Below are 20,776 nucleotides of genomic sequence, written 5' to 3'. Positions count from 1 at the left end.
TTGCAAGACAAGCTTCTTAACCACATTTCTTTGCTTAGAATTTGTTGACTAAATTTAACCCTCTATGTATCACTGGTCCATATTTTATACCATCTGCTGCAAGGAGTGAAATGCAAAAGTCAATTACAGTAAATTTGAAGCCGAAAGACTGAAATAGTGGAATAATTACACCTAAACATTGTTCTGTAGTTTTATTTGCAAATTAACTATGGGTCATATGAAGCATCTCATGAATGTAACTCCTGAGCCCCACAAGCTAAATGTTATTATGCTGGCATAATAACATAAAAACATCAGACATATGTATAATGTATTGCTTCGTTGTTCGAGTTGCACCAGTGTTTTGGTTTGTCATTAAATAGGGGTGTGGCATCTAGTTATGTCTGCTGCATAAAATTGGTGCACGTTCACATTAGAATTTTTTTCTTGTAAAAATACTAAAAGCCAACAGCTGTTGCCAAAGTAACTATCTTTTGGGGTGATATAGAATACCAATGAGTGGGTTGTGACGTTTAAAGTTAGAATTAAAGAAGTAGCAGTAGTGGTGGTGGTGGAGAGATTAGTAAGCGTTTGTAACGTTGGTTTAAAGGTGATGTCTGGTTGATAGCTGCAAAGGAAGGTAGATTGGATGACTGTCTGTTGTGAAATAAATAAATAAAAGAACAAACTGAGTAGTTGCTTCGGGTGTTGGCTTGGCGATGCTTTCTTTTCTTTGTTCTTCCCTTTTTTTTTTTTTTTTACACTTATGACAGGTAAACAATCAAAGAGACTGATGCTGTCGGATGTTAGAATTTTTCGCTCGGCAGCCTTTGCACATACATGTGCACCTCTCCAAGACAAACGAGGGCTGACTTGATCCAAGATATTGACGCTAGTTGGCAAAAACTGATAATGTTCAACCGCTGCTAAGCCGGAGCATTTGCAGTGAGAAAAAAAGAAAAAGAAAAAAGAAAATCTCTAAAAAAAAAAAAAAGAAAATCACTAAAAAAAAGGAAAACATTTTAAAATTCAAGTATTTAGCAGATGTTAAAAGATAAAATATAAATCATAATAGTTTTATTACATCTTTTATAAACAAGCACAAAGTCACGAAGTGTTTTGCCCAGGGACAAGAAATAAAAATATTAATAATCGTCACTGGATGCGTAAACGGCACCTTCTCCGCCATCATATCTTTTGGCTGGGCAAACTGATAACATTATCATTATAATTAGTAGTAGTAGTATAATTAATATTATCTGTCATCGTCTAAACCTTTGTTAGTAATATCACGTAGTTGTCTTCTTCAGATGTCTAGCTGGCTGGCTTGAGTTCGGCCGCATCATGTAGTAATATAAGTAAGTACATGATGTCTAGCTCACACGTTTTAGCAGAGTAGGAGAGAGAGAGAAGATAGAGAGAGGGGGAGGGAGAAAGAGAAAGCGAACTAGTGAGCAGGAGCGCATACATAAATTTATAATATAATATATATATACATATATAGCGAAGTCCTAAGAGGAGGGACGGACACTTTGGCTGAGTAGACTGTTAAGTGTGGAGGTGAAGAAAACCAGCCAGCAACCATGGTGTTCGAATCGTTTGTTGTTGAGTTAATGAACAAATTTCTCGGCGATTATGTCGAAAATCTGGATAGATCGCAGTTACAACTTGGAATATGGGGCGGTAAGTGAAGATAAACCTTACTTTCTTTTTAATTTAACCCTTTTGCGGCTTTCATTTGTATACACACATACACATTGTATGTATATATATATGAATATATACACTGCTCGGATTGTAGTTGGTATGCATATTATCGTGTTTCTAGGCTCAACTATCAACATACATAAGGTTCCATTTTCGAAAATAATAATACGTTCCCCGATACTGCAGCTCTTCTAGTAATTTCCCTATCGTAACCCCATATTTTTCACTATTCCCTTGCATTTATTTGTCGCAAGAGTATCTCTATTATTGTTTCGAAAAATCCTCATATCATGTACATTTCATGAATTTATTGCTCTTTTTTGTTTATTTATTATTATAAGAAAGTATATGGAAAACATTTTGGTTTGTATGAGTTTATATTAATAATGATAATAAACGATATTAATAATATGATTGTTTTGCGTCACCTGCCTAAAAAATATAATCTAAATATATTGAATATTCATAGAAGAAAGCTGAAAATATGCCGGAGTCTTGTTTATTTTATTAGAAAACCTCCCCCTTTTCGTCTACTTGACAATGATTCGCTTTCACTATTTCACTAATATATATAATAGGTATATACACATATATACATAGTGTGTGTGTGTATATCTATCTACCTGCCTATCTATCTATCTATCATTGATCTATCTATCTATCTATCTATCTATCATTGATAGACAAATAGATATAAGTTAACATCTGTCTTGAGTCTAAAGGCTTGTTAGGCTGGAGTATGTCCCTAGTTTCCAATGTTTAAGCGATTCAAAATATAAGAATCTCTGCTGAACAGGATACAAGCCCATCGCAAGATCAACCCCCTAATTGCTGCTGGTACCCACGCATATGCACGCACGTAGACAAATTCTCTCACTCTGTATATGCATGTGTATGAGTCTATATATATATATATATATATATATATATATACACACACATACTTTTGTTATATATATTATTTAGCAGAAGTAACAGGGTGATTAAAGTTCCAAGAGTTTCGTGCATTGGCACTTATCAAGTTTGATAAGCGCCAATGGACGAAACTCTCGGATCTTGAGTCACTCTGTTACTTCTGCTAAGCATTAATAAAAATACACATATACTTATATTTTGAGTAATATTTTGCCTGTTTGCATTATCATACCGATATATGTATATTATGTGTGACTATATATGGTCTTGGAGTACCAGTTTATAGGAACATGGTCAAGCCACACATATATGTCTATGAATATGTGTGTATATAAATGTGCATAGGTATGTATGTGTGTGTGTGTATATATATTGAACGAATAAATACATCGTAGAGTGAAGAATTTAATCTTGCAAGGTACAAGGCGACTCCACTTAGGTTGGTACCATGATAAAATCCACTGAATATTCTCTGTAAAAGTGGAAATGAAACATCGGTGTCGTAAGATCCTTCTAGTCTTGTCGACATTTCAATCCTTCTAGTACTGGTGCCATAATAGAATAAACCCAGACATTCTGTAGAGTGGTTGGTGACAGGAAGGGCATCCAGCTATGGAAAGGAAGTCAAAAGAAAAAAAGAAATGAAGCATATGAATGAAGTGTGTGGTCCTCCAAACCTTTCCAAGAGAACAATAGCTCTTGAATAAGAAGTGACACGAGTTGTGATGACTTGCCTAATCCATGTGAGCATAGAAAGATGTAAATGATAAGATGATATTATATATGTGCGTGTGTATGCATATGTATGAAAATGTAAAGATTATGTATATATACACCTATGTATGAATATATATATATACTTATGTGCATGCGTGTATGTATGTGTTTGCATATGTGTGTATATGTCTATACATATGTGTATGCATATGTTTGCATATATGTATGCATATATTTATATGCGTATAATATATACATGCATACACATATACATGCATATGTATATATTCATATGCATGCATGTATATATATATATGCTTGCATATGCATGTGCATATATGTGTATGTATGTATATAAGTGTGTGTGTATAAATAAATAAATAAATAAATGTGTGTGTGTGTAATGTATGCGCTGTGACACACACACACACATCACTAAGTGCATGACAATATTCGTGTAAAGTAATATTAGACACATGCACTATCGTGGTACACTTTATAGGTCCTTTTTGTCTGCCAACTAATTATTATATACCTTAACGGTATATTTAACTTTATGCTACATATTGTTTTCTACTAACTACTGCATTGCGCTATGGTTGTGTGTGTGTTCGTGCTGGTTGTACGTTTGGTTGCATGCATTTGTGTGATTATATAAGTGAATATAATGTACATTATTTTCTATATTTGCCAAAGACGTACATTAGTGTGAGGAACATGATTTTATACTACAATAACATCATTATAGTGATTTTATATTGATTTCTTATATGGGCACAACATTTCAGATTTATGAGATAGGTAATACGGGAATGGGTAACTAGAATCCTGTATTTTCCTACAAAATATGAAAAAAGAAAATTTAATAAATTGTTCGTTATGCATGTGTCGCACAATTGTAATACTTGTCTCTAATTTCATTTACATACATTTTAGACATTCAATGAAAATTCCCTACTACCTCTTCCACCAAATATATAATTGCATTTTGACTGCAGTTTGTTGTCAATAAATCTTTGAAGCGTCAGTAATTGATAGTTATTGCCTGTTGTTTAACTCTGGGTCAACACTACTTGAGTAGATCTGTGATCAGAGGTAGCTTAGCTATATTTACGTCACCATGTTAGGACCATGTAGAATTACTTTATCTAATTTTTGTTTATTTTGGATTTTAAGGTATGGTTTGAAGGAGATTTGACTGCTATTTCTAGCAGATCGAACACCAGCATAGAGGTTTCTGCCCTGGCTGTTGTTAGTGCTGATATTTCTGTCCTTGAAGCAATTATTTGTTTGTCCCAATGTTCGTTTAGCCCACCCCATACTAAATAAATAAACTATCTTGTTTGTTTCCATTATCACTTTCTTGTGTCTGACCGCTTTCTTCTTTTCTCTTTCTTCACCCCGAATAAGTTTTTTTTCTCTTGCTACACGTTTACCTGCCGGTTACATACTTCCTTACTAAAATAGCTCATTTATATATATATATATATATATATATATATATACGCACACGCACACACACGCGCGCGCGCATTCAGACAAAAAATGGAAGCTGGTAAAAACTTTCTGATTGCTTTTTTTTTTTTTTTTTTTTTTTTTAAAAAAAGCTCTTTTCGTTGCAAGCCATCAATTGCTGATACCGTACCTACTTGCACGCACTATTCACACACACAGAAGTGTGTGTGTTGTACGATATTATTTAATAGTTTTGTTCATATTCCACCCCACAAACTTTTGCTTAATGTCGGTTAATAACTCTATTAAAGAAGAATAGTCTATTATAATTACCAAACTTGTCTAAAGAAGCATCTACAAGCAGACAAATTCTTTACTCCCGGCTTATATATCATTTCGTTTCAAGCTATAAGTATTATAGCTGTTTTCACTATAAAACTAGGCGAAAAATTGTTTGTTTTGCACTCTGAAGTTGCCGGCTAGTTCACTTTTCTTTTAAGATTAAAAAGAAAAAAGTTGCTTCTTCTGCAGTCTAAATTAAGTCATTTCCTGCATTTTTGACACTAAATTTTAACCCACAAATTTCAAGATATATTCTAAGTAGACATTTATTTATTTCTACCTATCGGACTATTATTATGCAAGAAGACCCAACTGTCTTGCATATGATGTCAGTTGTATTAAATAAATGAAAAGGTAAATTTGTCCTCAACTAATTTGGTTAAGCCTGTAATGACAGTGGTGACTATGGTGGCGAGTTGGTTAAACAATTTGGTTGTAGGGTATCAATGAATATTTAATCTTTATGCAGTATATTTAAGCTAAACCACTCTGATCGCCCTTCTATACTCGTAGGAGGCTTTCATTCAATTCGACATGCTAGCGAAGAAAATATTAGTCAGTTGTACAATATTTGCTGCAGGCTGCCGCAGTGAACTCTAACCACCCCGATTCCACTCTTTTACAGCTGGGTGCAGCTGTCTGTTAAGCGTTGGCTATGGATACAGTCAGTATACAGCACAGGTCACAGATTACTGACTACCGGTTCTTCGTCTGTAAAGCATATGCTAATGTGATTATGGGGAACCACTATGCGGTTGCTGAGTTAACACCGGTGATTTGACAGCAGCGGGTCACAGCTTTTTTTCTACTCTGTGACTCTAATCTTACACGACCTTAGCTTTTTAAATACTAAAATAGAAAAAAATTTCTATAAACTTAATAAATCAACATTTGATACTTTTATTTCAAATATTCCTCAGTTTTTTTGGTAGTCATTTTCCCATTTTGTAGGCCTATGGCGTATTGTATAAAATTCACGAACTTCCTAACATTTTATCCAATATTTCGAAGTGAAAGATTCTGTATTCGTGATCCATAGGTTTGGGAACCGCTGCTTTAGAAATAACATTCTCGTCTATTTTAAATCACACCACACCGTCTCAAAGAAGAATAAATTAGACAACATAGTCCTTGAAATTCAAAAAAGATCAGATGTCTTTGATCATAAGGGCGACTCGATCTGGTTTGACCAAGCTCGCCCCATCCTCGATGAAACCCACCATACCGTATATCTTAACCACTAACATGCCCTATTAGTTTTCTTTTTCATTTTCCATTTCAGAGTTATTATTTATATTTGTAAATTAAATATTTTATGATTAATTAATTTCATCTAGCTGTTACCCTTATTGTTTTTTTTAGTCCTGATGCCGTCAGCTCATTCATTAACAATGTCGCATCTTAGCATTCTTTTGTGCAATGCGAAAAAAAAAATTAATGAGTTCTTTTGAAAATATTACTTGCAATAGATATTTATTTCTCAGATTTTATTTCTTTTATATTTAGATTACTTTACTGAAAAGTTTGGTTTCCTTTAATGATGGTATAATAACCATAGTTACTATCTTAAAACTTTCACTTTAGTTTGAAAGTGTGTGTAGCAGTGGGAAGTAGTAAATATACTTGATCACTTTCTGTCATTGATTTTTATTATTGATGTCTTTCTCATTAGTCATTTTTTTATGCTTTGTCACTGTTAACATACACAGATGTGTGTGTATGTGTGCATACATGCATCTATGCATTATTTCTGTTTATTATTATTTTGACTGGTAGCTTGGTGTGAAAAGGATAATGAGCTAGATTGTATTACAGTATCACTTTCCTGCACCTCTTTTCAATTACATATTTCTATTGGAAAAATAGATTTGATTTTATTATATATTTCACGATTACATACATATTGAATAGTTGTTTAGGTTGCTTGTATAAATGTGTTATTTCTAGAACATCTGGTATTAGTTTCCAATCCATTTTATTGATTTTTGAATCAAAATTATGTTTAAAAACACATGTCAGGAAAATTATTTTTTTATAGCAATTATTAATATATTCATTATCATATAGATACAGTTTAATTTTCCTTCTCTGTGTTAAAATCATTCTAATAAGCTTCTGGTTAATTTCAGTGAATGTAAAATTGTTTATATTCTGAAGGTACCAAAGGATACAAAAGTCCAGTGTTTAAGATTACAATATATATTAAGCTCTAATGAATCCCAGAATTTTAGTTAATTCATTACATCTATACAAGATATCTAAACTGCTGCTAATGCTGCACTAATTTTACATATGAGAATCTGTTGTTATAGTTAGGTCAGCTGGCACCATCTTTGGAATCTTGGATTAAAAGTGATTATATAATCATCATCGTTTTATGTCCTCTTTTTTAGGCCATTCTGAGTTGGATAGGACTTTTCCAAGCAGTGTTTTTTGATGGTTCAATGCCAACTATTTTAGTTGCCTCTAACAGTACACATTGGATACAAGTTAGCATGTTGGATTGTTGGTTCTTAAAAGATTCTTGTTACGTTCCATGTGGTTACTGCCATTTGTTTCGTTATTACACTGTTGCAGTGTATTCGTTTATCTATAAGGATATAACATCTGGCGACGAGGATCGTTCGAAACTCACAATGGTTATCTGACAATTTCTGCGTCATGAATAACCTATTAGCCACAGTGATACAGGTTTAAGAGAAGCAACAGGTACAACTACAGGAGTTGCAAAAACAAATTCTACAACAGCGACAATTAATTGAGTTACAATCGACAAAGTCTGAAAATCCAGTAAGTGCATTTACGCCAGACGGCGTGGCTAATGCAATTTCTGAATTTACATATAATCCAGAGGAGGGTATTAAATTTTCCATGTATTACAGAAAATACGAGGAAATTTTAATGAGTGCAAGTCATGGTCGGAGGAGCAGAAAGTAAGGCTTTTTTTACTATGCAAGGTAACTCCTGCCGAATATGAACGTTACTGTAACTTTATTCTGCCCAAAAAGTCAAGTGAGATTGGTTTCCAAGAAACTGTTGAATTGAAGTTGGGGGGATGTTATCGCCTACGCCGGAGTAATCAACTGTATAGGCGAAAATTTCAAACTCCAGGAACTCACTTAGGATATGTTCAAAGGATATGTTCATGCAAGGACTTGTAACACCTGAAGATAGAGAAATTCAGACAAGGGTTCTCTCGAAAATGGAGCAAGCAAACCAAGATTTATCTGTACAGACCATCGCAGAAGACTGTCAGTCTATGATAAATCTTAAACATGATGTGATAAAAATACAAGACAAAAACTGCAAAAATTCAAATGTGTGTCCTGGGAAGGACAATCAAAAATAAGTGTCATGCCCCAATCCGTGTTGTGGTTGTGGAGGCCTACACTACAAAAAGGATTGTCCGTTTAAAAACAAAAAGTGCTATAGTTGTCAGAATCTGCGGCATGAGTTCTCATTGTAGAAGACTAACATGGCTCAAGCACAAAAAGTTCTAAGGTGATTTCAGTGGAGAATGATTGCAATGGAAAAACAAGAAAATTCATGCACGTAAAAATAAATGATGTGAATACCAAATTACAGTTAGATACAGGTAGTAATACTTGATTATAAATGCGAATACTGGGGAAAAAATTGGTAAACCGAGATTACATAAAACAGTAAAAATAACATGTGGTGTAACGAATGATAAATTACATTTCATGGGCAAAACCTGTATTGATCTCACATTTTGAGGAGAGACACGTGAAGCAAAATTATTTGTTGTGGATAATACAATTAATCTGTTTGGCATAGATTGGTTAGAACTAGTCGATTTATGGCACCTCCCCATAAATCTTTACTGCAATAACATAAATGGTTGTCCCATTAAAAACAAGTCTTTGGAAGAACTGAAGAAAATATTGTAAAAAATATTCCTGCAAGTGTTATCAAAGGATTTAGGTTTATACAGAAAGACGGAAGCCTATTTCCAAGTAAGTCTTAACACTGTACCTGTATTTGAAGCAAACAGAAAAGTACTGTTTGCAGCAATTGAAACTGTAAATGAGGTGTTATACAGACTCAAAAAGAGTGGAGTCCTCAAAAAGGTGGTTTACTCAAAGTGGGTGGTACCCACGGTATGTATTAAAAAAAAAAAATTAAGATTAGGCTGCGTGCCGATTTCTCTACAGGATTGAATGACTGTTTAAAAACATACCACCATCCACTCCTAAATGCAGAGGACATTTTTTCAAAGTTAAATGGTGGAAAAATCTTTCCTAAATTAGATCTGTCTGAAGCCCATTTACAGATAAAAGCAGATGAAAAATGTTCAAAGTATTTGACAAAGAATACCTGTAGAGGATTATGCAGAAACACATGATTACCTTTTGGATTAAAAGTGGCACCAGCAATATTCCAGCAAATCATGGATACTATGTTATCTGATTGTGAATTTGCAATCCCATACTTGGATGATATTTTGATCAAGAATAATTCTCATGAACAGCGTGTGGAACACATAAAAGCTGTGTTTAAGAAAATTTAAGTTTTCAGGTTCACTTTGAGTGAAGAAAAATGGGAATTCTTTCTACTCCAAGTTAAGTACTTAGGGCAAATTATTGATAACAGTAGTAGACATCTTGACCCGTTGAGGGCAGACGCAACAAGGAATATGCCTGCACTGACAAATATTCCAAATTTACAAGCATTTCTTGGGCTGGCAAACTACTACCAAAACTACATTCCTAATATGCACAAATTAAGAGCTTCATTGAAAGACTTATTTATTGACTTATTTAAAAAAGAGTAAAGTGGAATTAGCCCCCTAAATGGCAGAACACTTTTGAAGAAATAGAAAAAAAATTCTAATCTCAGACCTGTCGTTAGCACATTATGATCCAGAAATGGACATCATTGTAGCATCTGGTGCTTCCAAGCATGGATTAGGTGCAGTTCTACTTCATAAATATGAAGATGGAAGTACAAAACCAGTGGTTCATGTTTCGTGCTCGCTAAAAACTGCAGAGAAAAGATGTAGTGAAATTGAAAAGGAGGCCCTAGCAATTATTTTTGCAGTTAAAAAATTTCACAGGTTTCTGCATGGAAGTATTCTGTGAAATATTCGATGTACTGGTACCAAAAGTAATACAGTCCTGTAGAACTAGCATGAGAAAAGAAAGCAGACCGAACACCTTGAGATAATGCCCAAGCAAAAGAGATACTGGAAAAAAAAAAAAAAAAAAAATTTCTTTATTCCTTTGGAACACGAAATCTCAAAAGAAGAGATGTATGACGTCCCCTGGTGAGAATGGACTGGACCACTACATAGCAGTCTGAGTGAGGTAGTTCGTGCTAGTTCCACAGTTTGTGTGTTAACAGTTCAAAGTTGTAGTTCAAAGTTTACAGTTCAAGTTAGCATGTTGGATTGTTGGTTCTTAAAAGATTGTTGTTATGTTCCATATGGTTATTGTCATTTGTTTTCGATTATACTGTTATTACACTGTTGCAGTGTATTCAGCATTCTAAATATTGGATGCAATTATATTGGCAGTTTGAGAATATATATATATATATATGCACAAGTTCAATTCCACTTCTTTATTGTTAGTCAATAGAATCGAACCTGTGTTATTTATTATTGGCATAATTACTCTCCCAAGACCCAACAAAATACACACGCACACACTTCTAAATTCCACATATCCTATGTGTGTGCATATATATATATATATATATATATATATATATATATATATAATAAACTCTAGTCAGTTGTTTAGACATCATGGGCAACAGTTGTTCAGACATCATGGAAGCATTCTTGGGCAGAACACATTGATTCAGCCAGAAATATGTGCTGTTTTGGGAAGAATATCAAATGGGAAAACATAGTAATTTGCTGCTGAAAAGTTGCACATCCTTGTAAATAGAAATAATTATAAAAATTTGTAATTTTGGAGCAAGGCTGCAAGTTTTAGAAAAAAAACCAATACCCAATTAAATAAACTCTAGTACATAGCTGATATTTATTTTATCAATGCCAGAATGATGAACAGTGAATTTGACTTTGGTGGGATTAGAATTGTTTTGTGCATTGCTACTTGTCTTTTATTTAGCTGACATATCAAATCACTAAAAATTTAGGTGCTTCTGTTTTTATCGCTTTTGTTTGTTAAACCCTTTGGCATTCAGATTACTCTGCCAAATGTAATGCATATATATTCGCATTGTTTTGAATTAATCATGCATTATCTCATAGCTTCAAGATTTTGATGATGTGATGGGATTGTTTATGTTTGGAATGACATAGTATGGTAGGAATGAGAGATCAGGTCTAGCTGGTTTGAATATAAAACAAGTAGAATATTTGGGCCAGATATGGTCAGTTTAAATGCTAAAGGGTTAAAGATGTAAGTATATACTACAAAGTATTTAATCTGATCCTCTACTATTTCTTCCATTAAAGATATAAAAGTCAACAATTTTAGATGGAATTGAATTTCAGTAGCTTAACCCTTTCATTACCAACCCGGCTGAAACCGGCTCTGGCTCTGAGTACAAATGTCTTGGTTTCATAAGTTTGGAATTAAAATCTTCTATCAAACCTTAGTCACAATTTATGTTCCTAACACTAGCTGAATGATAACTAAGTTATTTTATTCAATTCTTTATTATATTTAAAGTAATTGAAAGAAACACAGAACCTCTCAAAATAAATACAGCAACGAAAGGGTTAAATAGCAAATTCTACAAAGGTATTTTCTCAAAAATGACATGGGAGAAAAATTAACCATATGACAAATGAGAAAATCATTGTCACCATTATGATCATTGTCGTTGTTTTAATGTTTACTTTTCCATGCTTGCATGGGTCAGACAGAATGCAGTGAGGCAAATTTTCAATGGTCAGATGCCCGTCCTGTTGATAACTCTCACTTATTTCCAAGCCAGATAATATTTTCATGAAGACCAAACATATTTTCATGAAAGATTAGCAATGAATGACACCACTTGAATGACATTGACACTATTTTACAACTATCATGTGATGTCAAGAGCAGGAGGCACATACACTCACATGAGCATGAAAAATAGATGTTTAAACGATGATGGTGGGGAAGAAAAATTGGCTTCTAGCATTGGCCAATTAGATCTTCCTTATTTCTCTAATGTTGATAAAAAAACCCTCCCTCTGAGGTTCAGCCAGCTTATTGTTTATCACACAAAAGCATACAGAATATGAGGTCATTTCTATGTTACTTTTTTTTTCTACTGATACATGCACACACACATACACTCATGCATACACACATAGTCTCCAACACGCATGTGTGTATGTGTACCATGTGTGTATAAATAAATATATATGTATTTTCAATAATTGATTATGAATAAATTTTGTCTTTTTTATTTATTTCTTTGTGGCTTCACCCTAACTTCTCAGAAGAGAATAAATAATAAGCTACTAGAGGAAAGTTTGGGGAATTACTGGTTTTATATAAGCAGGGCTTGAATCAATATATCCCATGGATATAAGCCTGCATGTCCATTCTTTCAACTTTATACAAAGGTGTTCATGGCAAGAGCTGACAAATTCATGACTCATATAGAAGGGGCATTGTTAAGACTATTTCATTGTGTTCTTTTTATTTATCTAACTGGAAATCCAAGTCAATCCACACATCATGACTGGTGTGTGGATAAACACTTACTTGTTTGGCTACTTAATGGTACTATTATGATATCTGCCCAATGAAATACCCCAATATTTTTTTATCTGTTTAAATGTTTCCCTTTTTTTCAGCAACTAATATGATTCCCTTGTTGCTTCAATTTATCTTTTACTTGTTTCAGTCATTGGGTTGTGGCCATGCTGTGGCACTACCTTGGTGATTTTAGAGGAACAAATAGACTCCAGTTCGGGTTTTTTTTGTTTTTTTGTACTTTTTTAAAACCTGGTACTTATTCTATCAGTCTCTTTTGCTAGCTTACAGGGATGTCAACAAGACAGTACCAGTTATCAAGTGTTGAAGAGGGAAAACATACACACATTTATACAACAGGTTTCTTTCAGTTTCCACCTACTAAATCCACTCGCAAAGTTTTGGTCAGTCCAGGGCTAAAGAAGACACTTGCCCAAGGTGCCACACAGTGGGACTGAACCCCAAACCTCAAAGTTGGGAAGTAATCTTCTCATCCACACAGCCATGCTTGCACCTCATTTGAGATTTTGTCAAGCAATGAGCCCAGTATTGTTCTGATGTTGGTAAAAGTACAATATCTCCTAAATATTTTTTATAATACTTAAATTCAATTTGAGAAATGAGCCACAACTGCTTTACCAACCACATTACTATTTTAATATAAAAGACTAACCATTGTCATGAAAATTGTTAATACATTGTTGACTTTACAATAAGTCATGGTAAAAATACAATTGAGCTGTGGGAGTTACTTTATTTTTTTTTTTTTCAAGGAAAAATGTTAATTGAAGTCAGCTATAACAATATTTACTTCATTGTTATACACCAAAAATATTTTTTCATAATTTTGTTTTCTATCTTTGTTTTCCTACAATCTCTGATACTTTCTCTCTCTTATATAAAGTATAGATGTGTGTATAATGTGAATGTGTGTGTGTATGTATGTATATATGTATATGTGTATGTATATGTGTGCATGTATATGTATCTACATGTATGTTTGTGTGTGCTTATGCATATATATGGATATATGTATGTGTGTGTATATATATAGGTATGTATGTATGTGTATATATATATATATATATATATATATATATATACACATACATACATGTGCGTGTGAATGTATGTATGTACGTGTGTGTATATATATAAATATATATATATATAATTAGTATTTGGAAAGAAAACTTAGAGAATCTTGCAAGAAACTGTGCAGAGTGGAGAAGAGAATGCTTTTATCCAGCTTCAAAATTCCAAAACCCAAAAGCACAACATTCAAGAGCAGTTATGGGAAAACAGGAAAAGAAATCAACAGAACAACAGTCTCCCTGCAAACCACCATTGTCCACATTGTGATTCCTCAGCTAGATCATGTGCTGGTTTAATAAGCCATGCTTATTCTCCTAGCCATACTACTTTTGGTGACCTGAGGACTCACATGAGGAGTCACCAGGTGATGTGGATCAATTGTAAACACTGGTGAATGGTAGTAACAGTAAGAGTATGTTGTTGATTGTCTATCTAGCTGGATTTTTTTTTCTTGTCTTCCTGCTGAATGTTCATACGTCATATCAATCTAGGCAAAATACTTTGTAAGCTCTCTGTTAATACACCAGACTAACAATATTGTTTAGATCAGTAAAGAACTCCATGTATTCTTGTGGCAGGATCCGAGGTTATAGTTCATCACCATTTTTTCTATATTGTAAATCTGTGGTTGTACTCCAGTTGTATTAGGATCTCTGGTTTGTTGACGTAAACCCTCTCTTTCAGGTATCTATGATTGAGATCTTTTTGTACCCGGCCATTCAAAGTAGGTCTCACACATGATGAGACAACTGCCTATATTGCAAGAGAAATAATACAAATGTTGTGGCAGTTCTTTGGAGAGAGAATAGTCTCCTGCTATGGCAATGTCAACTGGTCTTCACATTCCCCAGACTTGACTGGCCTGGATTTTTTCTTGTGGGGATACCTGAAAGAGAGAGTTTACATCAACAAACGACAGGTGCTGCTGAAGGAGAACATCAGGAAAGAAATCAGAACAGGGGTCTGAAACTCTTGAGAGTGTTATGGTGCAAGTTTTGGAAACAGCATGGGCATGCGAAGCCGAAAATGGCTGCCATTTAAGTGATATCATTTTTCATATGTGATGTAGTGACTTGTTCATATTAATTTCCATTATGTCCTTTATATTGTATCAAAATTTCATGCATTTATTTGTAAAGCTAAGGAAGTTATTAAGAATTGAAACCTTGGGACACCCTGTAATATATAGCCCTTCAACCTGTAACTACTTTGATAAGTGCTAACACACGAAACTCTTGAACCTTGAGTCACTCTGCAGCTTCTGCTAAATATTAATGTGTGCGCGTGTCTGAGTGTGTGTGTGTGTGTCAGTTACTGTTGGAAAATACTAATATATTGGATTGGGGCGGTTACAATCTTTAAAGACCAGAAAATGGTTCATTTTTTCTTTTTTAATGGTTTGCAAAAAACAAAAAAAAAGCATAGAAACTCAATCCTGTATGGGTGGTGCAACTAACACTTTTACTAGTACTGAGATGGAATTCTAGTTAGACACTTTAACCGCTTTAATGCAGCAGCTGCTACTCTCACATGATTGGCAAAGGAAGTAAAAGTAGTGAAATAAGTTTCACTTTCTTAGAATTTCTTCAGAAGATACCAGTGACATGTTTACAGAAACTGAAGGAGTTTTGTTCCTAGAATTCGTTTCACAGCAGGGAATTTATAATATTCAAAATGAATTTGAATGACTCATTGCTTGAGTAATTTGAACTTGCAACATGTGTTAATAAGTTCTTTAAAATATTTTGTTTGAACTTTTTTTTTTAAACTTGTTAAACAGAACCTATAATTTTAGATATTTGGCAATGATAGTAGCTACAGCTGACTTAAAAGGTTGTTGGTGTTGTTATATAAAGAATGCTGTTAAGTTATGCTAGTTGTATTTTCCTTTTATTCTTTTATTTGTTTTAGTCATTTGACTGCGGTCATGCTGGAGCACCGCCGTTAGATGAACAAATCGACCCCAAAACTTATTCTTTTTGCCGAACTGCTAAGTTAAGGGGACATAAACACGCCAACATCAGTTGCCAAGCAATGATGGGGGGACAAACACAGAAACACAAACAGATATATATATATATATATATATGTATACAACAGGCTTCTTTCAGTTTCCATCTACCAAATCCACTCACAAGGCTTTGGTCGACCCGAGAGTAGAAGACACTTACCCAAGGTGCCACACCTACACCTATTATATATATTTTTTTTTACTTGTTTCAGTCATTGGACTGCAACACCTTGAAGGGTTTTAATTAAACAAATCAACCACAGTACTTATTTTTATAGCCTGTCACTTATTCTATTGGTCACTTTTACCAATCACTAAATTACGGGAATGTAAACAAACCAACACTGGTTGTCAAGTAGTTGACAGACACACATATACATACATACATTATCTATCTATCTATATATATATATATCATCATCATCATCATCATCATTGTTTAACGTCCATTTTCCATGCTGACATGGGTTGGACGGTTCGACTGGGGTCTGGGAAGCCAGGAGGCTGCACCAGGCTCCAGTCTGATCTGGCAGTGTTTCTACAGCTGAATGCACTTCCTAACGCCAACCACTCCGAAAGTGTAGTGGGTGCTTTCTTACATGCTACTGGCAAGGGGCCAGAGGGGGCTGGTATCAACCATGATCAGATGGTGCTTTTTACATGCCACCGGCATGGAAGCCACTCAAGGCGGCATTGGTATTGACCACATTCGGATGGTGCTTTTTACGTGCCACTGGCACGGGAATCACAACTACAATTTCCATTTGATTGTGATTTGATTTTGATATACTTGACTCAATAGGTTACCTGAAGCACGGCATGTCACCCTACGATCCAAGATTCTTTTGAGTGGGCTGGTTATGCAACACTGGTGTAGGTCACAGCATATCTCCAGAGGTCTTGGTCTTTTGTCATTGCTTCTCTGAGGCCCAACATTTGAAGATCATGCTTCACCACCTCATCCCATGTCTTCCTGGGTCTCCCTCTACCCCAGATTCCTTCCACAGTTTGGGAGTGGCACTTCTTCACACAGCTCTCCTCATCTATCCGTAGTACATGACCATACCAATGTCACATCCGATGCTTATGTCCAACATTTGTCTCATGGGTGCTTACACTCTGTTGTGTGTGCACACTGACATTACACATCCAGCAGATCATGCTAGCTTCATTTCTTTCGAGCCTATGCATGTCTTCAGCAGTTACAGCCCATGTTTCAATGCTGTGAAGCATGGCAGTTTGCATACATGCATCGTACAATTTACCTTTCACTCCATGCAAGAGGCCCTTTGTCACCAGTAGGGGTAGAAGCTTTCTGAACTTTGCCCAGGTTATTCTTATTCTAGTGGTAACACTCTCTGAGCATCCACCCCTACTAAAGACTTGGTCATCTAGGTAGCGGAAGCTATCAACTACTTCTAGTTTCTCCTCCTAGCATGTGATGGAATCTGTTTTCTGAGCACCTGTGGTGTTTATTGCCCCTGTGCCTCTGCTGCACACGAAAGCTATCTTCCTGGTTAACCTTCCTTTGATGTTGCTGCACCTCTTATGTCTCCATAGTTTACACTGGGTACATCTTATGGAGTTTCTATCTACACCTTTTCTACAGATTGAGCAGGGCCACCTACCTGAAGGGGTGTGTGATGTGTTCGTCTTCCCACTTAATAGAACTTTGGTCTTTGCAACATTGACTTTAAGACCCTTCGATTCTAAACCTTGCTTCCACACCTGAAATTTCTTCTAGTTCTGGTACTGATTCTGCTATAAGAACCAGGTCCTCAGCATAGAGGAGCTCCCAGGGGTAACCTGTCTTGAATTCCTCTGTTATTACCTGGAGGACTATGATGAACAAGAGGGGGCTGAGGGCTGATCCTTAGTGGACCCCTACTGCTACCCGGAATTCTTCACTATACTCATTGCCAACCCTAACCTTACTAACGGCATCTCTGTATAGGGCCTGTACAGCCCTTATTAACCATTCATCAATCCCCAGTTTCTGCATCGCCCACCAGATAAAGGATTGGGGAACCCTGTCAAAGGTTTTCTCCGAGTCCACAAAAGCCAAGTATAGGGGTTTATCTTTGGGTAGGTATTTTTCCTGAAGTTGCCATACCAGGAATATAGTATCAGTGGTGTTTCTGCCTGTCACAAAACCAAATAACATCTCATCTAAGCAGACTCTTTCTCTCTAATTAGTTGGGCTATGAACCTCTCTGTGACCTTCATCACCTGATCCAGCAGTTTGATACCTCTGTAGTTATTTCTATCTAAAGCATCACCTTTACCCTTGTAGCAGTTGACTATGGTGCTACTATGCCAGTCATTGAGTATGCTCCATCATGAACTACCTGGTTTACAATATGGTTGACTAGGCCATAGCCCATACCACCAGATGTTTTAAGCATCTCAGCAGTGGTTCCTGGTGGGCCAGGGGCTTTTCCTGGCTTCATACCCTTAATTGCTTTCTCTATCAGGGTGCTGTCTATTCGGATAGCTGGTCCCTCTACTGGGTCAACAATTGGCAGGCTCTCCTCCTCCTCTCATTCATTCTCCATATTCAGCAGTCTTTCATAATGGCTTCTCCAAGCCTCTCTCTCTCTCTCTCTCTTTCTCTCTCTCTCTCTCTCTCTCTCTCTAGGCACAGGAGTGGCTGTGTGGTAAGTAGCTTGCTTATCAACCTCATGGTTCTGGGGTCAGTCCGACTGTGTGGAACCTTGGGCAAGTGTCTTCTACTATAGCCTTGGGCCAACCAAAGCCTTGTGAGTAGATTTGGTAGACGGAAAATGAAAGAAATCTCTCATATATATTTATATGTCTGTGTATCTGTATTTGTCCTCCCACTATCGCTTGACAACCAATGTTGGTGTGTTTACATCCCCATAACTAGTGGTTCAGCAAAAGAGACCGATAGAATAAGTACTAGACAGTACTCCAGCATGGCCACAGTCAGATGACTGAAACAAATAAAAGAATATATACATGATGGACTTCTTTCAATTTCCACCAATCACATCCATTCACAAGGCTTTGTTTAGCCTGGGACTGTAGTAGAAGACACTAGCCCAAGGTGCCATGCATTGGGACTCAACCCAAAACCATATAGTTGGAAAGTAAACTTCTTACCACACACTTATATCAGTAAAATTGATATAAAACTGACTTAAAGCAATGCAACTCTTTAGGATACTTTACATATATTTTACAAGAACCGTTAGATACAGGAGGAGTAGTTTGACAATGTTTTGGTTGGTAACTAGTGGTTCAATAGTACAAATCTCTCTAAGTTTCTTTTAGCTTTTTATTCTGCATTTGTTAACGCTTTTACTGTGAAAATTAATTTCATGGTTATTCCACTAATGATGTTAAATATCTGCCAAAAAATAAACCCTATTTCATATTGAGATTCCCTGCTGTCCACTTATTTTGTAATAAAAAGAAAGTGTGAAGTGCTTTATTTCTTAGAATGTAACTATTATTATAAATGAAGTTCCATGCCTTGTTAATTAACCTTTTGATATACCTGTAAGCTTCAATTAAAATACCATACTCTGTTAATTATAATGTTCACTACTCAGTTTCTTTGTAGTTGCTATTTCTTCTCTCTCTCGTTCTCGTTCTCTCTCTCTCTCTCTCTCTCAGTAATAATTCTATTGGTTTCAAATTTTGGTACACGGCCAGGAATTATAGAAGTGTGGATATGTCAATTGTTAATTACACTGACCCCAGTGCTCAACTGGTACTTATTTTATTGACCCTAAGGACGAAAAGCAAAGCTAACCTCAGCAGAATTTGAACTCAGAATGTAAAAATGGACAAACTGCTGCTCACCATTTTGCCTGGTGTGCTAACAATTCTGCTGCCTCACCACCTTAGTACTTATTTCATTGACTCAAGGCCAGCAATTTGAACTGTCGGCATAAGTCAATTACACTAACCCCAGTGTTCTACTATTACCATTTTACCAAACCTGTAAGGATTTGATGGCAAAATTGACCTTGACGGAATGTGACCTCAGTACATAAAGAACCAGAAGAAATGCCACTAAGCATTTTGTTTGACTTGCCAATAATTCTACCAGCTCACTGCCTTATATAATAAAAATGATGATAATACATAAATAAATAGATCTTATTGGAATGTTTAGCCTGGCTATTGTGATAATTATAGCGGCTTAGAGAAACTTCTAAATTTTTTTTCACATTTATGATCACTGTCCAAACTGTTTCATATCCAAAAATTCTCAAATTCCTAGAGCAAATTAGCAGGTTTATGAAATCTAATTTTTTAGAAAATCATCCAGGTGCTAATTAAATAATCTCAATGATCATAGAATATCATCTTCTGATTCACTTAAAATGGAAATCACATTGTCTACATTTTGGATTTATGCCATCTCTTTACTTAGTTATATTTCTTTCCTAATGGCAAATAATATTAAGATTTGGCAAATTCCTCCTACCACTATTAATAGACTTGTTACCTCATTTCTGCTATTCTTTTTCTCTCTCTTCTCCTCTCTCTCTCTCTAAACATCTATCTATCTCCTTCCCTGCTAACTCTTTAATTCTGTCTCCTGGTTTATCATAATAAATCTGATTTCTATTTTTACTTTGTCAGTTCGTGAATTACAAGAATGTGCTTTATCACAATGGATATTAATACATATTACTACATACATTTCACCTGAAGACTTCCTTCCCTTCCTCATTCCAATCTGAGATGTCGATAATAACTTTAGTATCACTCAAATATTTGGTATAGAACCATTTCTTTTAATATGATTAAATCAAATCAAGAAGTTGTTCAGAATTTTATCAATTATTTCATCTGAATTATTTTTTTAAAAATATATATTTAATTTCTATAA

General features: G+C 35.2%; 1 protein-coding gene across 6 annotated transcripts in view; it reads left to right on the top strand.

Moving 5' to 3' along the window:
* Nucleotides 1-1,508: 1,508 nt before the first annotated feature.
* LOC106874512 (intermembrane lipid transfer protein VPS13A) overlaps nt 1,509-20,776 on the top strand; it is a 265,132-nt gene continuing 245,864 nt past the window's right edge. For all 6 annotated transcript variants that reach the window (XM_089365902.1, XM_089365901.1, XM_089365898.1 and 3 more), the window contains exon 1: nt 1,509-1,662. In XM_089365902.1, the coding sequence (XP_089222028.1) occupies nt 1,563-1,662 (100 nt within the window). In that variant the 5' untranslated portion in view covers nt 1,509-1,562. The remainder of the gene's footprint in view (nt 1,663-20,776) is intronic.

The sequence above is a fragment of the Octopus bimaculoides genome, chromosome 18 (genome assembly GCF_046866305.1).
Source record: "Octopus bimaculoides isolate indiv1 chromosome 18, ASM4686630v1, whole genome shotgun sequence".
Taxonomy (NCBI): Eukaryota; Metazoa; Mollusca; class Cephalopoda; order Octopoda; family Octopodidae; genus Octopus; species Octopus bimaculoides.
This window is presented reverse-complemented; position numbering and strand designations above follow the sequence as displayed.